The following is a 16,352-nucleotide window of genomic DNA, read 5'->3' as shown; positions in this document are numbered from 1 at the left end:
CCACCCCGTTTTGCACCTTACTTTTTCTTTTTCTTTTTAATTTCTTTCTTTCTTTGACTTTTCTTTTCATTTTTTTTTCTATTTCTTTTCTATTTTAAATTCTTTAATTCTTTTCTTTTCTTTATTTTATTTTATTCATTAATTTCTTTTGTTTTATATTTCTTTTCCTTTCAATCTTTTCTTTTACTCAGTTTCTCTTTTTCATTTATCTCCTTTCCCCCCCCCCCCTTTCTATTATTTCTATTTCTTTTCTAGCTTCTTTGGACTTTTAAAAATATTCACTTGCATTTTTAATGACACTCAATTAATTTTAATTAATTATTTACCCAAATTTTATACTTTAATTATTAAATAATGTCTCGGACATTACATACACAATGCGAAACGTTCAATGCATATCCGTCTGGCACCCTCACATTTCAAAGAACCTTCAAAAAGTGTGTTTTATCGTCTCTAGACATCGTATGGCAAGCTGTAGGCAGATATGTTTTACCATCAACGGCCGTGAACGGATGCAGTTTATGTCTCAAACCCATGTCTTTCAAGTCTTGCCGGACAGTGAGGTTGTTTTCCCTTTGATATCCATAATTTTGTCAAGTATGTTGTCCATGACATTTTTCTCTACATGCATGACATCAAGATTGTGCCGCAATAAATTGTCCTTCCACTACGGCAACCTGAAGAAAATACTTTTCTTCTTCCATACTACATTATCATCAGTAGCTACTTCGCCTTTCTTTCGCTTCTTCTTTCTTTTCTTACCTGCGCTCTCATCCCCAAATGACATTCTGTTCAACTGTATCAGGATTTCATCTCCACATGGCACAATGGGAGCACATTCTACTTCTTTAGTCCCGTCAAATGTCCTTTTGTTCAGCCCCCATAGATGTTCCATGGGCAAGTATCTCTTGTGCCCCATATAGCAATATTTCTTGCCCTGTTTCAACCATTTGGATCTCGTCGACTGCATACAACAAGAACATGCATTCGCATCCCTGTTAGGCCACCCGAACAAATATGCGTATGCCGGGAAGTCATTTATTATCCACATCAACTAAGCTCGCATAACAAAATTATTCTTCTTCGAAGCATCAAATGTGCGTATACCTACATTACACAGTTCTTGTAACTCATCAATCAATGGCTGAAGGTAGACATCTAAATCCATACTTGGTGAACTCGGGCTCAGGATAACCAAGGATAGTAGGAATGACGTCTGTTTCATGCACATCCAAGGAGGCAAGTGGTAGCCAAGTGTTGTGGGAAGTGCTCATGTTCCCAAAAGGATTAAATCCATCCAAAGTTAGACCAAGCCGCACGTTTCTGCTATCGGCCGAAAAACCACCATGTAAGAGGTCAAATGACTACCATGCTTCACCATTGGCTCGATGCCTCAATACATCGTCCTTAATACGACCTTCTGTATGCCACCTCAGATAGGGCACAGTATGCTTCGACATGAATAATCTCTGTAGTCGTGGGATGAGTGGAAAATGACGCAACACCTTCACTGGACGTTTCTTGCTCAATGATATGGGTTCACCATCCTCATCTAAATGAATTTCATCATTCCACTTAGATTCTCCACAGATGGTACATGAATCTAACTCCTTATATATATATATATATACACACAAATACATCTAGCATGCAATATATCATAAAACATAATATATAACATCCTCATAAATCTATGCCATGCATGCTTTCATGTTTCCTTTACATTCCCATTTCCATTCATTTTTCATGTCATTACGTAACTTGTGCTGTGGGACTTTAACCCTCAATCTCTGTTTCTATAACCTTTCATTATCTTCTTTACACTTTTCGTTTGTAGATCTCATGAGGGATTGGTCTTGCCCGTCGTGAGAGTACGATCAATCATAGACTAGGATACCGTCGATCGTGCCATAACGTCATTCGTCTATTATTCTTGTTTCATTTTTCATGTACATGTTCATGACACATGCTAATACCATCAGTTTGCTTGACTTCCATGTCCATGCACATTTAACAATGTTTCATCAACACAATTCATAAAGTATATCTTAGCACAACTGAAATCACCAAAGGTTATCATCAAACATCTATGATTATAAATTATTCGACTTTATTTAAACATCCATATCATGCTTTTAAATTGTCTCTTATTTGGAGTGATAACCGATAAGTCCTTTCAAAAAAATGTTTGAAATCTCCTGAGACTAACATTAAATCTTTAAAGTACAAAGTTTTCGATTTATTTAGTTGGAAATTCAAACGGGTGGTATTTTTTGTTTGATTTTACTTTATAGCATATTGTACGTGTTGGCTTAGAGCATCCACATTGGATCTTTTAAATAACATTTTTCTTCAAATTATGAAGAACTATCTTTAAAATAATCTTACATTCAATTTTTGCTCATCCTTTATATTAAAGAAAATGATACATTGATCCTTCAAATAGATTTTTTATCATTTGCTTTATTAATTTCTCACTACAAACTATACTTTTCTCCTTAATTATTCTTTCTATAAGCTAAAAGGGAGAATATAAAAAAGAATAAAAAAAGAGTCATTCTCTAAAATAAAATAATGAGATCTAGATTATTTTCTAAAAGTGTTCTTTCAAAATAGAAAAAATGGAATTATTCTTTAACATTTTTTATAAGAATTAAAGAATACCATGGCAATGATCTTAGAAGCCGTATTGGTACCGACTCAAAGTAGGGGTAACAATCTGTGTTTATATGTCTTTTAGTCGTGACAATTTGTGATTATGTGTCGGATTCAACTTGTATCGATGCATGAATATATGACTATATAAGTCAATTATAACCTGATCCATTTAATTAAATGGGTCAAATTTTTCAACACTAAACCATTAATTTTGTGTGAATTTGTATTTAATTTACAAGTCGTAAAAAAATTTCAGCTTTAACTAAAAGCCACTTACCATGATAAGAAAAGGAAAAAAATACAAAATAAATAAAGGACCAACAAGAATTGCAATGTGCACATGTGACGGCACTTTATGGTCTTTGGTTGTATTTTCAGTATATATAAATGAGAAAAAGCATGTAATTCCCTCACTACACAAAACAGCAATGATGAGGGAGAGAGAGAGAGCAGTATCTTATCCTCTTCAAAATCGTAATCTACTTTTTTTCTTCTGTATCTTGCTTTGTCACTTGGCTCCGATCAACGGAAAAGAAGAAAAAGAATCAGTTGGGCATGGTTACACGATTCGATCAGTGGCCGTTCATCCCTCCGGCAAGTCCTTGACCGCTCATCTTGGCCTCATCAAGGGCTCCTCCATTTTTGGGCCTGACATCAAGAATCTCACCTTCATCGCCAGGTAATCTCAATTTGATCGCCACGACACCACTCTCTACATTTCTTAAATATGTGAGATTCGTCTCCACGGATTTTGAGCTTTATCGGTTGATTTGGGAAACTCTTCTACGAAACAAGGAAATTCTTGAAAGTAGTTTGATGAATTTTGAGCTTTATCGGTTGATTTGGGAAACTTTAGTTGACTTTTCAAAGAAATACTGGCACGTGTTAGTATACAATATATCACGTTATCATTATTACCAGTGACCACGTAATTGATAATATTTTTAAACTTTCAGTTAGGAAAATATCTTGCTCAAATTATCAATATTTCCAATGATAAAAATACTCTTAACAAAATAAAAGTAAAAAATTAAAAAAAACCGGAGTGGTTTAAATTTAAAATTTTTAAAGAATTAATTTCTTTTACTTTTTATTTTCTAATTTATATGAGTCTTTTTATTTTATTGAAACATTGTTAGGTTCAATTTTATTATTTTTACTGATCTTATTACTTTGGCAAATTTTTGATAATTTGAAAGAATATTGCTCTAATTAAAAATTTAGTAAGACATTGGTGGAGTGGGACACGTTGACTGTTTTCAACTAAAATTTATGTGTTCTGCCTGAATAATTTCAAATAATTCATTCTGTTCATTTATTTATACCTGTGTTCAGAACAAATGCAAACGGAGCAAAAAAAAAAAAAAAAAAAAAGGAAAAGAAATAAATAAATATTTGACAATCGAGTTTGCTCTGCCCTATGCAGCTTTGAAACCAAAGACCGGCTGCGAATCCGAATAACAGACTCCGAGCGCCAACGATGGGAGATCCCACAGGCCATCATACCCCGCCATAACCACGAAGACCACCCTCATACAAAGTCGTCTCGGCACCCCCAAACCCACTTCCTCCTCTCCCACCCGTCCTCCGACCTCATCCTCGCGCTCTCCAACACCACCCCATTCGGCTTCTCCGTGGTCCGCAAGTCCTCAAGCGACGTCGTCTTCGACGCCTCCCCTGAGCCCAACGCCTTCCTCGTCTTCAAGGACCAGTACATCCAGCTCTCCTCCTCGCTCCCCAGGGCACGCTCCTCGCTCTACGGCCTGGGCGAGCACACCAAGAGCTCCTTCAAGCTCCAGCCAGGCAATGAGACGCAGACGCTTACTCTCTGGAACGCTGACATTGCCAGCGCCAACCTCGACCTCAACCTCTACGGCTCCCACCCCTTCTACATGGACGTCCGATCACCGTCCCACAATGGGAGAGTGGCGGCGGGGACCACCCACGGAGTTCTGCTGCTCAACAGTAATGGCATGGATGTCATGTACAGCGGTGATAGGATAACGTACAAGGTGATTGGTGGGATTATTGACCTCTACATTTTTGCTGGGCCGTCGCCGGAGACGGTGATGGAGCAATACACGGAGCTCATTGGTAGGCCTGCGCCCATGCCGTACTGGTCCTTTGGTAAGGTTTTTGTTTTTTGTTTGTTTTTTTCAGTTGCTGCTGTATAATAAATGTAGCTAGCTAGGATATAATGTTTAGAACCTCAAGTCGGTATGCGCATTTTGGGCATGTTACAATAGCCCAACAAACCAATTAGCAACCTCATTAGCAGCCCTTTGAGCTCTAGAAAAATAACACTTTTAGATTGTCCTGTGCAGCCGGTGAGTTAAGACAACCAACAAATCTCACCGATTAATTTCCATTCTTTTCATAAATGTCACAATAAGGAATATTCTTGACAAGCCAAACCCATAGGGATCCAAATTATGGCTTTTGCTTCTTCTTGACAGAATAAAAGTAATTAAGAACCATCTCTCTGCAACCAAATCAACCGATGCTGCATGCAACAGGTTTGTGACATTGAATTAAGGATTTGCACAAATTATATCTCAACCCAATCTTTGTTTTTTTTTTTTTTTTTTTTGATATGTAAGAGAAATTTTATGAAAGAAGAAAGCGCTCCTGAGGATACATGGAGTACACAAAAGGACGCAAAAACAAAGAGAGTAAAAAAGACAAGAGAAACAAGAAAAAAAAGCACCCGCAAAGACCCAACCACAGCAGAAAACCCAAAGCACCCCAACAAAAAACCAATATCCCTCTATAACATTACATCACAGCAACCCTCTTGCTTTTGCCCTGTGTAGAACCAAGACTCTTAGCATCATAATTAGTATTGCACTCACGGTTATGAAGTTCTCTATTCCCTTTAACCTTAGTAGTGGAGACTGGGACCTCAAGACGCTACCCCTCAACCACTTGAGTCATGACATCCAAAAAATCTTTTACGTTCCCCTTAAACGAAATCCCCACAGTTTGAAGGTACAACACAACGTCGAACAGTGCCCGAGAGAACCTACAACCTCTTCGGAAAGACCATCCCTTGAAGATTCACCCACCTCAACCGGTGGGGAAGAATGATTGCCTGGAAGAAGAGGAAAACACATTGACAAAAGTTGACCGGATGCTCCCTAATTGCCACGGACTCCAAAGGTGGAGAAGGAGAGGCAGTGATCGCCGCCAAAGACTCAGCTAACAAAAATTTGTTTAGCTGCGCATCCTTTCGTTTTCGAGAATACCTCATCACTGACTTAGACTTCGAAGGATAGATAGACGCCCCAGACTCTGGCATCATGTGAAGCATGAGACGAAGCCGTTCACCCAACTCTTCTGCCCCTAAGGAGACACTAGGAAAAGCTGACCCACAGCCTGCTTTCCAAGCTTGGGGAGAAGCAGGAGAAGCTTGCTGCGAAGAACACGTACAAGACCCCTGAGAAGTCACAGACAGAAACTAGATATGGGGCAAGTAAACCAAGGCCCTAGTCAACAACTCACCCAAAGAGACGGGAGGAACCAGTGAAGAAGGTGTTAGACCCAATCTCTAATATGCTTCTTCTCAATCCCCTCTGGTTTAAATTTACATCTCATTCCTTGATTTGTAGTGATGGAAGAAGTCACAATAACCATGCTTTGCATTATCAAATTATTAGCAGAAGCACATTCGTTCTAGGACTCAGTCAAAAGCTGTGTTCATATAATCAAATCCAGCTTCAATGCTAAGGCATATGAGTTTCATCTCTTCCACACTCTTAGAGCATGAAAGGGCTTATGTGCCACAATTATATTTTCTTCCATTTGCTTGTATGGAATAGTTGTCGACTGAAGTGGATACATACTTGAACTTCAAAATTCTTTTCATTCTGATCACCTTATAAGAGAAATAAACAGATTGATAGGGCCAACTTGAGAGATAGTCTAGGACCTTTTTACTTTAGGGATATGAGCAATATTACTTTAGTTTAGCTCTATAAGGAGGTACAATTCTGGAAGAAGCCTTAGACTGGCCGCACCAAATCATTCCCTATTGAAAATATAAACCAGACTCCAAACAACACCTAGAAAGAGGGAGGGGGAGGGGGAGTAGGGGGTGAATAGTTTTATGCATAATATGCGGAACTTAAAAATTAACCATCATATAAACAATCACCAAATATTATGAAAGCAATAAATCAATCAACACAAGTAATTTGGTGACAAAATGGAAACTCTTTGAACTTCAAAGAGAAAAACCAGTCTAGGGTAGCCAACCCAGAAATCAATTCATTATAAAAGAATAAAGGTTACAAAAAGTTCACACTTACAAAGCCTTTGAAGTTGATACTCTTGCATAAGACAAGTGACCCACTTGACTTCTACAGCAGTAGCCCACTAGAACCTCTTGAAAATTATTCTACTCGATCTCCTTTACCGACATTCTGATAGGCTTCAGTTGTTCTTGATGAACGGTTGTGGTTTACAACAAAGACTCTAAGAGAGGTGCACTTGAGAGCATAAAAACCTAAAACTTTGTCTCGTTGAACATGAAGGAAAAGACTATTTTTTCTCTGGACATATTGCCTCCAATCGTTACAAAATTTTTGCTTAGAAGTCTCCTGAAGTAGACTTCAAGAGAACATAGTTCTAGTTGGAATAGGATTTCAGCAAGATTTACCTAGATTTTCAGGCTTATATTTCTGAAAGATTTTGGCATAGTAAATGTCCGAATTAAGAAAAATCTTATTTCAGAGAGATTTGTCACATTTTGAGTTAGCTTTCTAATGCCATTAGTTTCACCCCAATTCGATACTTGAGCCAAAAGTTATGGTCACAACACTAAGATGTGTGCATAATGACTCTAAATTTGGAATTGAATAAAATCCGATTTTATCTCCAATTAATGAAATTTCGGTTGTCTCATTTCGTTGATTGACTTAAACAGATCATATAGGTCTTCTAATTTGGGTTGGATTCAGCCCACTTAAATTTGAGTCCATCATGATGCCTTGGATAAACTTTTTCACCAACTTAATGCATAGACTAAAACTTACAACTAAATATGTTTTGATATTAAATTTGCCAACACTAAAAACCTATCAAACTCCCCATTTGGCTGTTTGGTAACAAAACCCAAATTAAAACAAAATGTTGAAGTCAAAAACTAAAAACCAAAAACCCAACATAAACCTAGTAAACCACAAACTAGGCTTGATGTATAGGATAGATGTTGGGGAAATGGGGAGGTTCCTTTAAAGGATCGTTTGGAAGAATGATGTGGATTGGATAAGCAACTAGTTCCTCTACATTAAATGTGGAGCTAATACTAGAATCAGGTGGACCATTAATGGCAAACACATTTGGTATGGCCCGCTGCAACACTTTGAAAGGCTCAACAATATGAGCTTGAAATTTTCAAATGGATCCAATTAGAAATTGTTCAAATCTAATCTAGACCATGACTTAATTCCCTTTGTTGAACTCATTGAAATGCTTAGGTAAATCAACTTCAATTTTATATTGGCATGAGTTGCTTGAATTTGTTTTCTAGTCTCATTATGCAAATCATGACTATGTCGTGCAAATGCTTTGGTTGACATAGAAATTTTAGCATGCAAGGACATCAAGAAAATGTCTAAAGGTCACCTAGGTTTATAACAATGCATAACTTCAAATGGATTCACGCCTATAGACCAACAAGATCATAAAGTAGGTTGGTAAGGTCAGAGAAATTGACAACCTTAAGGGCACCTGAGAGTTTGAAACTTTTCTCTTTTGGTGGCTCCTCTTGAAAGTTCATAGAAAACTCTTTAGGTTTTTTGGACACCCGCCTTACCATACCCACTCTGGGTATTTCAAATGTGATGTCCCTCATTGCATGGGACTGGAAATGAGAATGTGCTTTTATATATTCACACTTTTCTTAACACAACGCGTTTTAAAGTTGTGATGGCCATGAACTTATTAGAACTCCGCAGTTAAGTGTGCTTATGTGATAATAGTACCAAGATGAGTGATCTCTTGAGAAATTTGGCTCGGGGGAGCCAAAAGCAGACAATATTGTGTTGTTGGAGGTGTGTCGTTACAAATGGTATCAGAACCATTGCCCAACTTGAGATGGAGGAGCGTGCACAAGCCCATAAGGATTGCCAACGGTTATTCATCTCAACGTTATAAGGGTCGCCAGCGGGGACACTGAGTCCCAATAAGGGGTGATTGTGACGTTCCACATCGCCTGGGTATGGGAATGAGGATGTGCTTATATGTTTATTCGCATTATTCTTGACACAATACGTTTTAAAACCATGATAGTCAGAACCTATCCGAACTCCGCAATTAAGCCTACGTATGCGAGAGTAGTACCAAGATGTGTGACATCTTGGAAAGTCTGATTCGAGGGAGCCAAAAGCAGATAATATTGTGTTGTTGGAAGTAGGTCATTACATCAAGACCATTCTCTAGCTAACTTATTTGAAATGAGGTAGCTTGAATGCAACCTAAATGGTTAGGATTGTCTGATCAATCATCTAAATCCTCAAACTCATTAGGATTAGGCTTACAGATTTGTGTTTCAACGCATTTTCTTCACTCACATACTCCTTCGCACCAATGACAAGAGTTTTGTTGGTACAGTTAAAGGCAACATGACCGAAACCTAGACATTTGAAGCACTAAACTCTAGAATGCTTCTTGTGGGTTTCACTAGCTACTCCCTTACCTTTTTCTTCCCTAACAAGTGAAGCACCACTAGGATTGGGTTTCAAAGGTGGAGGTCCTAGCAAGGAAATACTATTCTAAGACTGAGACTTGGTGGTTGTCCCGAGTTTTAGTGTGCCTTGTGAATTCATTCAATATTCTATTTGCATACTGATGCGGGTCACATCCTACTTGTGGTATATGTTGATGATATTGTGATTATAGGGAATGACTCTGGTGGTATTGCTAGATTGAAATAGTTTTTGTACCGTCAATTTCATACCAAAGACTTATGTAAACTTAGATACTTCCTTGGTATAGAGGTTGTTAGGTCTCGAGCAGGTATTAACCTCTTTCATCAGAAATATATGTTAATTATTTGTTAGATGAAACTAGAATGTTGGACGTACAACCTATTGATGTTCCTATGGATCCAAATCATAAACTTTTGAAAGGCAAGGGGGAGTAATTTGAAGATCCGAGTAGCTATCATCAATGTTGGAAAACTAAATTATCTAACAATTATTGGACTAGATATTTCGTATGCAGCCAGTATAGTACGTCAATTCTTAGAGACTCCTAGAGTCAATTCTTAGAGACTCCTAGAGTCAATTTTTAGACTCGTATAGTTTGTTATTAGTATTCTGAGGTTTAGGTTGTGTTGTTGAGGGTGTCTTCTTGTAGTTTATGGTGGGTTTCAAGGATGAGGGTGGGGGGGTTTTCTTTGGTGGTTGTTTTGGGCTTTTGTGGATCTTTGTTTCCTTCTTGTTATCTTTCTAGGTGTTCCTATTGTATACTTCCTATGTACTTAGGGGGGCATCATGCTTTTAATAAAATTTAACATTATTTATTAAAATAAATAAATCATGAAGTGAAGCAATCAACTTGATGTTATGTTTACAAAGTCATTTGCTCTTAGCTATGCTTATATAAGATATACGCTCTAGCTTGATGAGGAGTGCTAGAAAGAAAGGAACAAATGTCTCTATTCTAGAAGGAGATGAGGTGTCCCTATGAGTGAGTGTTCCCATGGTAAGGTGTCCATATGAGATGTTCCTATTAATTGTCTTTTGGTGAGGTGTCCATATACATATATACATATATATACATACATAATATGTGTGTGTGTGTGTGCGCGCGCCTATTAATTGTCTTTTGGTGAGGTGTCCATATACATATATACATAACATTTTTATCTTTCTTTTAAAGAGAAAATTATGACAATATGGAGAAAGTGGAGAATTATGGAAGATAGCACCATCAGTTAGAATGAATTATGCATTAGTTGGAATGATTCATGCACTATATATATAAGTGAAGAATTATGGAAGATAGCACCATCAGTTGAAATGAATTAGGCATGAATCATTCCAACTAATACATAATTCATTCCAACTGATGGTGTTGTCTTCCATAATTCTCCACTTTCTCCATTTTGTCATTATAGTGCTTCTTCATCATTCACCATGATATATATATATATATTCCAATTGATGCATAATTCATTCCAACTAATGGTGCTATCTTCCATAATTCTCCACTTATATATATATAGTGCATGAATCATTCCAATTGATGGTGTTGTCTTCCATAATTCTCCATTTTCTCCATATTGTCATCATAGTGCTTCTTCATCATGCTCTTTCATCATTCACCATAATGCATGCTTTACACTTCTATGTATGCATAGGGATCTTGAGAAAATCCTGGTAGCACTGATTCGTCTTCTTCTTCACCATCTGATAATTGAGATATACTCTAAGTTCTAGATAATCAGTCCGAACTGCTAGCGTTGGTCAGCATGAGTCCGTTGGTCAGCCCATTGTTGCCAAGAAAGCGTGTTAGGGTGGTCTCGACAGTGGTCCTGATAGAGTTTGAACTTGACTATTGAAAACTTAGAGTCTTAAAACAAACAATGAGTTCAATCTTTAGGAGCTCTTTGTCTAGATCTCATATGCATTCTTCTTTTGATAATAGTGACAATGTCATAAATAATGAAGAAATTAATATCATGAATCAAGAACGAAATCTCCAAGACTAAAAGAGGATAAAAATTCTTGATGAAGAAGCATTATTGATGACAATATGGAGAAAGTGGAGAATTATGGAAGATAACACCATCAACTAGAATGAATTATGCATCAGTTGGAATGATTAATGCACTATATATATATATATTACCTGCAATGATTGTGACTCTCTTTTGTAATTTCCTATTTCATTTACATTCTATAACAAATTTTATTCTAGTGTATAAACTTGAGTCCATATTAAGAGTTGACCTATAATGTTTTTATCATGATAAAACTTTATAATAATGCTCACCCACTTGGCGATTGTTGTCTATATGTGAAGGATTTCATCAGTGTCGATATGGTTATAAAAGCGTTTCCGATGTTGAAGATGTGGTTGCTGGCTATGCAAAAGCTGGTATACCTCTTGAAGTTATGTGGACAGATATTGATTACATGGATGGGTATAAGGATTTTACTCTAGATCCCATCAACTTTCCATTGGACCAAATGAAAAAGTTTGTTGACAATCTTCACCAAAATGGTCAGAAATATGTGCTCATCTTGGATCCTGGTACGTTGTACTAGACATGTAATTGTTTTCTTGAGTTGAAACCTCTCTCTTTCTCTCTCAATTGATGTAACAATGTATTAGTTTACAGGTATCAGTGTGAATAAGACATATGGAACCTACATTAGAGGGATGCAAGCTGATGTCTTCATCAAACGTGATGGTGTCCCTTACCTGGGTAAAGTTTGGCCTGGCCCAGTCCACTTCCCTGACTTTTTGAATCCAGTCAGTGAAGCATTTTGGGGTGGTGAGATAGAAAGGTTTCGAGATATTCTTCCCCTTGATGGTCTTTGGCTCGACATGAATGAGATTTCCAACTTTATAACTTCTTCTTCTAGTCCAAATTCTTCTTTTGATGACCCTCCGTATAGAATTAATAATGCTGGAGTTTGGCGGCCCATTAATAATAATACTGTCCCTGCAACATCCTTACACTTTGGTAACATTACAGAGTATAATGCCCATAACCTATATGGACTCCTAGAATCCAAAGTCACTAATGCAGCCTTAGTCAATGTGACTGGTAAAAGGCCGTTTATACTTTCTAGGTCAACTTTTGTTAGTTCTGGCAAATACACAGCGCACTGGACTGGAGACAACACTGCCTCATGGAATGATTTGGCATACACAATTCCAGGAATTTTGAACTTTGGGCTTTTTGGAATTCCAATGGTTGGGGCAGATATATGTGGTTTTTCTGGAAATACAACTGAAGAACTCTGCGGGCGCTGGATTCAGGTAAAAAATGATCTTAATTCACAAAAACAAATAGACATTGTATTATTATGTTTGGTTTATCTAGATTTTGATATGAGTATTTTACATTTCTATAGTACTTGGAAGGAGCGTATGTCTTCTTACTTTGTGAAATATTTTTTCCTCCTATTATCTTTTGATATGAGTATTTTAGATTTCTTAGTACATTAAAGGAAAACATGCCTTCTGATTTTATGAGACCTTTTTTGCCCCCAATTTTATTCTTTATTTTGTGTTGCTTTGTTTTATTTATTTGTTGATATGATACGAACGTTACACTTCCAACGTTTCAATTAATATTGGTGGTTAATTTCTGTCTGTGTATGTACATGCACATGTTTGTTTGCCTTTTTGGTTTTTTATTTCATTTTGTTGAAAAAAAATGTCCACTATCTTTACGAAGGCGCTGAGAAACAAAGTGATAATGCATGAGGCCTGAGTGCCTTTATACAGAATTAAGAAAAAGTGGTGCTTATTGTTTTATAAAACATCTAATTTTATAAAACATCTAATTTCAGTATTTGATCTAATTGTAGCTAGGGGCCTTTTATCCGTTTGCAAGAGATCACTCGGATAAGTATACTATTCGTCAAGAACTCTATCTTTGGGATACAGTTGCGGCAACAGCTAGGAGGGTGTTGGGGCTTCGCTACCAGCTTCTCCCCTACTTTTACACACTAATGTTTGAAGCACACCAAAGAGGAACCCCCATTGCAAGGCCTCTTTTCTTCTCATTCCCTCAAGATATCAACACTTATGAAATCAGTACACAATTTTTGATTGGTAAAGGCGTAATGGTCTCACCAGCATTAAAGTCAGGAGCACTTTCAGTTGATGCATACTTCCCTGCGGGAAACTGGTTTGACCTCTTCAACTACTCGAATTCATTGAGTGTTAAATCAGGCAAGTATATCAGGCTCGCTGCACCACGTGACCATATAAACGTGCATGTTCGGGAAGGCAATATTCTGGCCATGCAAGGAGAGGCAATGACAACACAAGCAGCTCGGAAGACTGCATTCAAACTCCTGGTGGTGGTGAGCAATAGTGATAATAGCACCGGAGAAGTTTTCTTGGATGATGGAGAGGAAGTTGAGATGGGAGGGGAGGGAGGGAAGTGGAGCTTAGTGAGATTTTATGGTGGAAAACTAGGGAGTAATGTATCAGTTAGTTCAAAGGTTGTGAATGGAGAGTTTGCTTTGAGTCAAAAGTGGATCATAAATAAAGTAACTTTCATAGGGTTGGAGAAGGCTAAGAGATTTAAGGAATATGAAGTAGAAACAAACTTGAAGAGAAACTCAGTTATAAAGGTTAGCTTGGACAACTCTAGGCAGTTTGTTATCGTTGAGGTCTCAAAACTATCGCTACTTATTGGACAGGAATTCAAGTTGGAGCTGAAGCTTCCAAGGATTGTGAGTGACGTATAAAGAGAATAATTATAATTATGGGCATATTGTTATTGTTCGCCAGAAAGTGTTGTCGACAATAACTTGCCTAAGCATATGAATATTTTATTCCAATAAAAAACTACTTGACTTGAAAGTGTTGTAGACAATAAATTGCCTATTTCATTAGCTTTTCTTACTTCTACTCCTGCCATACTCAACGAATAATGATAGAAGTTTCTCTTATGTCTTTCCAATAATGATGTGATCTTTAAAATTATCATTGGGCACGTGATTAATCACTATTAAATTTTTTATCAAATTATAATTTTAAAAGCCATCTTATTATTTGAACGACACAAAAACGATTTTTAGAATTACTCATGCTCTTGGCAACATTTATGTAATTGAGTATAAATGTGAAGATCATGGAACATGTTATTAAGCCCAAAAAACAAAAAGAAAGAAAAAAGGAAAGCTCAGGTGAACTTTGATCTCAGGTCTTCAATACGATACCCAGAGTGTATAAACAGCTTAATTAGCATAATTTGTATCAGCTTCACACCAAAAAAAAAAAAAAGATTGAAGTATCAGCTTCTTTAATTGAAAATTTGAAACCTTTTTGAGTTAAATTTTATTTTTGAATAGTAATAAGAAGTGATTGATATGATATAAAGTAAAAAGGCAAAATAGGAAAAACTTTTGTTTTATAGTAGGTATTTTTATGTGAATAATAATAAAAAGTGACTAATGTGATATAAAAAGTAAAAAAAAAAAAAAAAATTAGAATGTTTTGAAGTTAATTTTTTTAGGAAAAAGTGAGGGTGGAGGCAAACCTTTTGCCAAGTAAGCTCGGACCATGTTTGTTCATAAAGTCAACAATGGATAAAGCAACATTTATTTTTGACAAAAATTTCTTATCCATTGGGTTATAAGAGTTTTTTACAAATCAGCATTTATGTAACAAGTCTGTTACTTTTCTGTATTTTTCTTATTGGAAAAGTACACATATCCCCCTCAAACTACCACTCAATTGTTAATTTACCTCATAAACTACCAATTGTATCAATATCCCCTCTCAAACTACCAGAAAATGTTAATGTCCCCCCTACGAGTTAAGACTAACAAAAAAACAAAAATGACCCTAAATTTTTTTGAATAAGACAAAAATGTCCTTATAAATTCAAGAAAAAACTAAAACTAATTTTTTTAAAAAAAAAAAATTAAAAACTAAAAAAATTAAAAAATCAAATAAAAAACTAAAAAAAAATTAAAAAACTAAAATAGAACGATTTTTTTTTTAAAAAAAAAAAAAAAAAATCAAACGAAAAAATAACTAAAAATGATAAAAACATTTTTTTTTTCAAACAAAAAACAAAACAAACAAAGAAGAAAAAAGAAAAACTAGGTTTTTATTAAATTAAAAAAAAATGAAAATGAACGATTTCTTTTTTTTTTTTTTTAAAGAAAAGCAAATGAAAAAGTAGCTGAAAAATATATTTTTTTGAAAAAAAAAAAAACAAGCGAAAAAAAGAAGAGGAAAACCAGTTTTTATTTTTATTTTTTTTGTATAAATTTTGGTTATTTTATATATTTTTAATAATTTTTTTAGTTTTTATTTTTTTTAATAATTTTATGGAGGGTATTTTTGTCATTAGGGGGACATTGACATTTTTTGACAATTTAGGGAGGCATATGGACACAATTGGTAGTTTTTGGAGTACATTGATAACGAGGTAGTAGTTTGAGGGGGTTACGTGAATTGATTATAATATGGATGATAGAATGGAATGATACTAATAAACTATTAAATTCTTGAATGAAATGAATACAACAATAGAGCCAATTCGAGGTTAGCTAACCTCCTTCTACAAGATCTAAGAGCCTAAGCTATTTAAATGCTTCGTTTGTTTCGGCGTAAAATATTTTCTGAAAAATGATTTTGACATTTTCCGGTGATTGGTGGAAGTGAAAATAATGGTCAAAGGAAATCATTTTCAATTTGACCATAAAAGCTTGTATAATTTTTGGAAAACGATTTTCAAAGCCGTAAATCGTTTTCCGAATTTCAAATCTTCATTCTTGCACGTATGTTTGTGGGAATCTGCCACCGCCGACATTCGAGTTTGTTGGTAATTCAAATCTACAGCCGAAGATCCCGAATTTTGGTATTCGATTGCCGGAATCTGGCCAAACTGGTCAATGTCCAGCTAGATCTGGCCAAATTCCGGCCGAATCTGACCGGATTCCGACGGAATCTAGCCAAACAGACTGGATTCCATCCGAATCTGGCCA

At 36.1% G+C, this 16,352-nt stretch overlaps 1 protein-coding gene across 1 annotated transcript; it reads left to right on the top strand.

The window, feature by feature from the left end:
* The first annotated feature begins 3,060 nt into the window (after positions 1-3,060).
* On the top strand, positions 3,061-14,246 carry LOC133868392 (alpha-glucosidase-like). Its single transcript, XM_062305281.1, has 5 exons — positions 3,061-3,337; positions 4,085-4,785; positions 11,689-11,919; positions 12,008-12,654; positions 13,209-14,246. Exons 1-5 carry the CDS (start codon positions 3,087-3,089, stop codon positions 14,097-14,099), a joined length of 2,721 nt encoding a protein of 906 aa, XP_062161265.1. The 5' UTR covers positions 3,061-3,086; the 3' UTR covers positions 14,100-14,246.
* The last annotated feature ends 2,106 nt before the right edge of the window (positions 14,247-16,352 follow it).

Source organism: Alnus glutinosa, chromosome 5, assembly GCF_958979055.1.
Source record: "Alnus glutinosa chromosome 5, dhAlnGlut1.1, whole genome shotgun sequence".
Classification (NCBI taxonomy): domain Eukaryota; kingdom Viridiplantae; phylum Streptophyta; class Magnoliopsida; order Fagales; family Betulaceae; genus Alnus; species Alnus glutinosa.
This window is presented reverse-complemented; position numbering and strand designations above follow the sequence as displayed.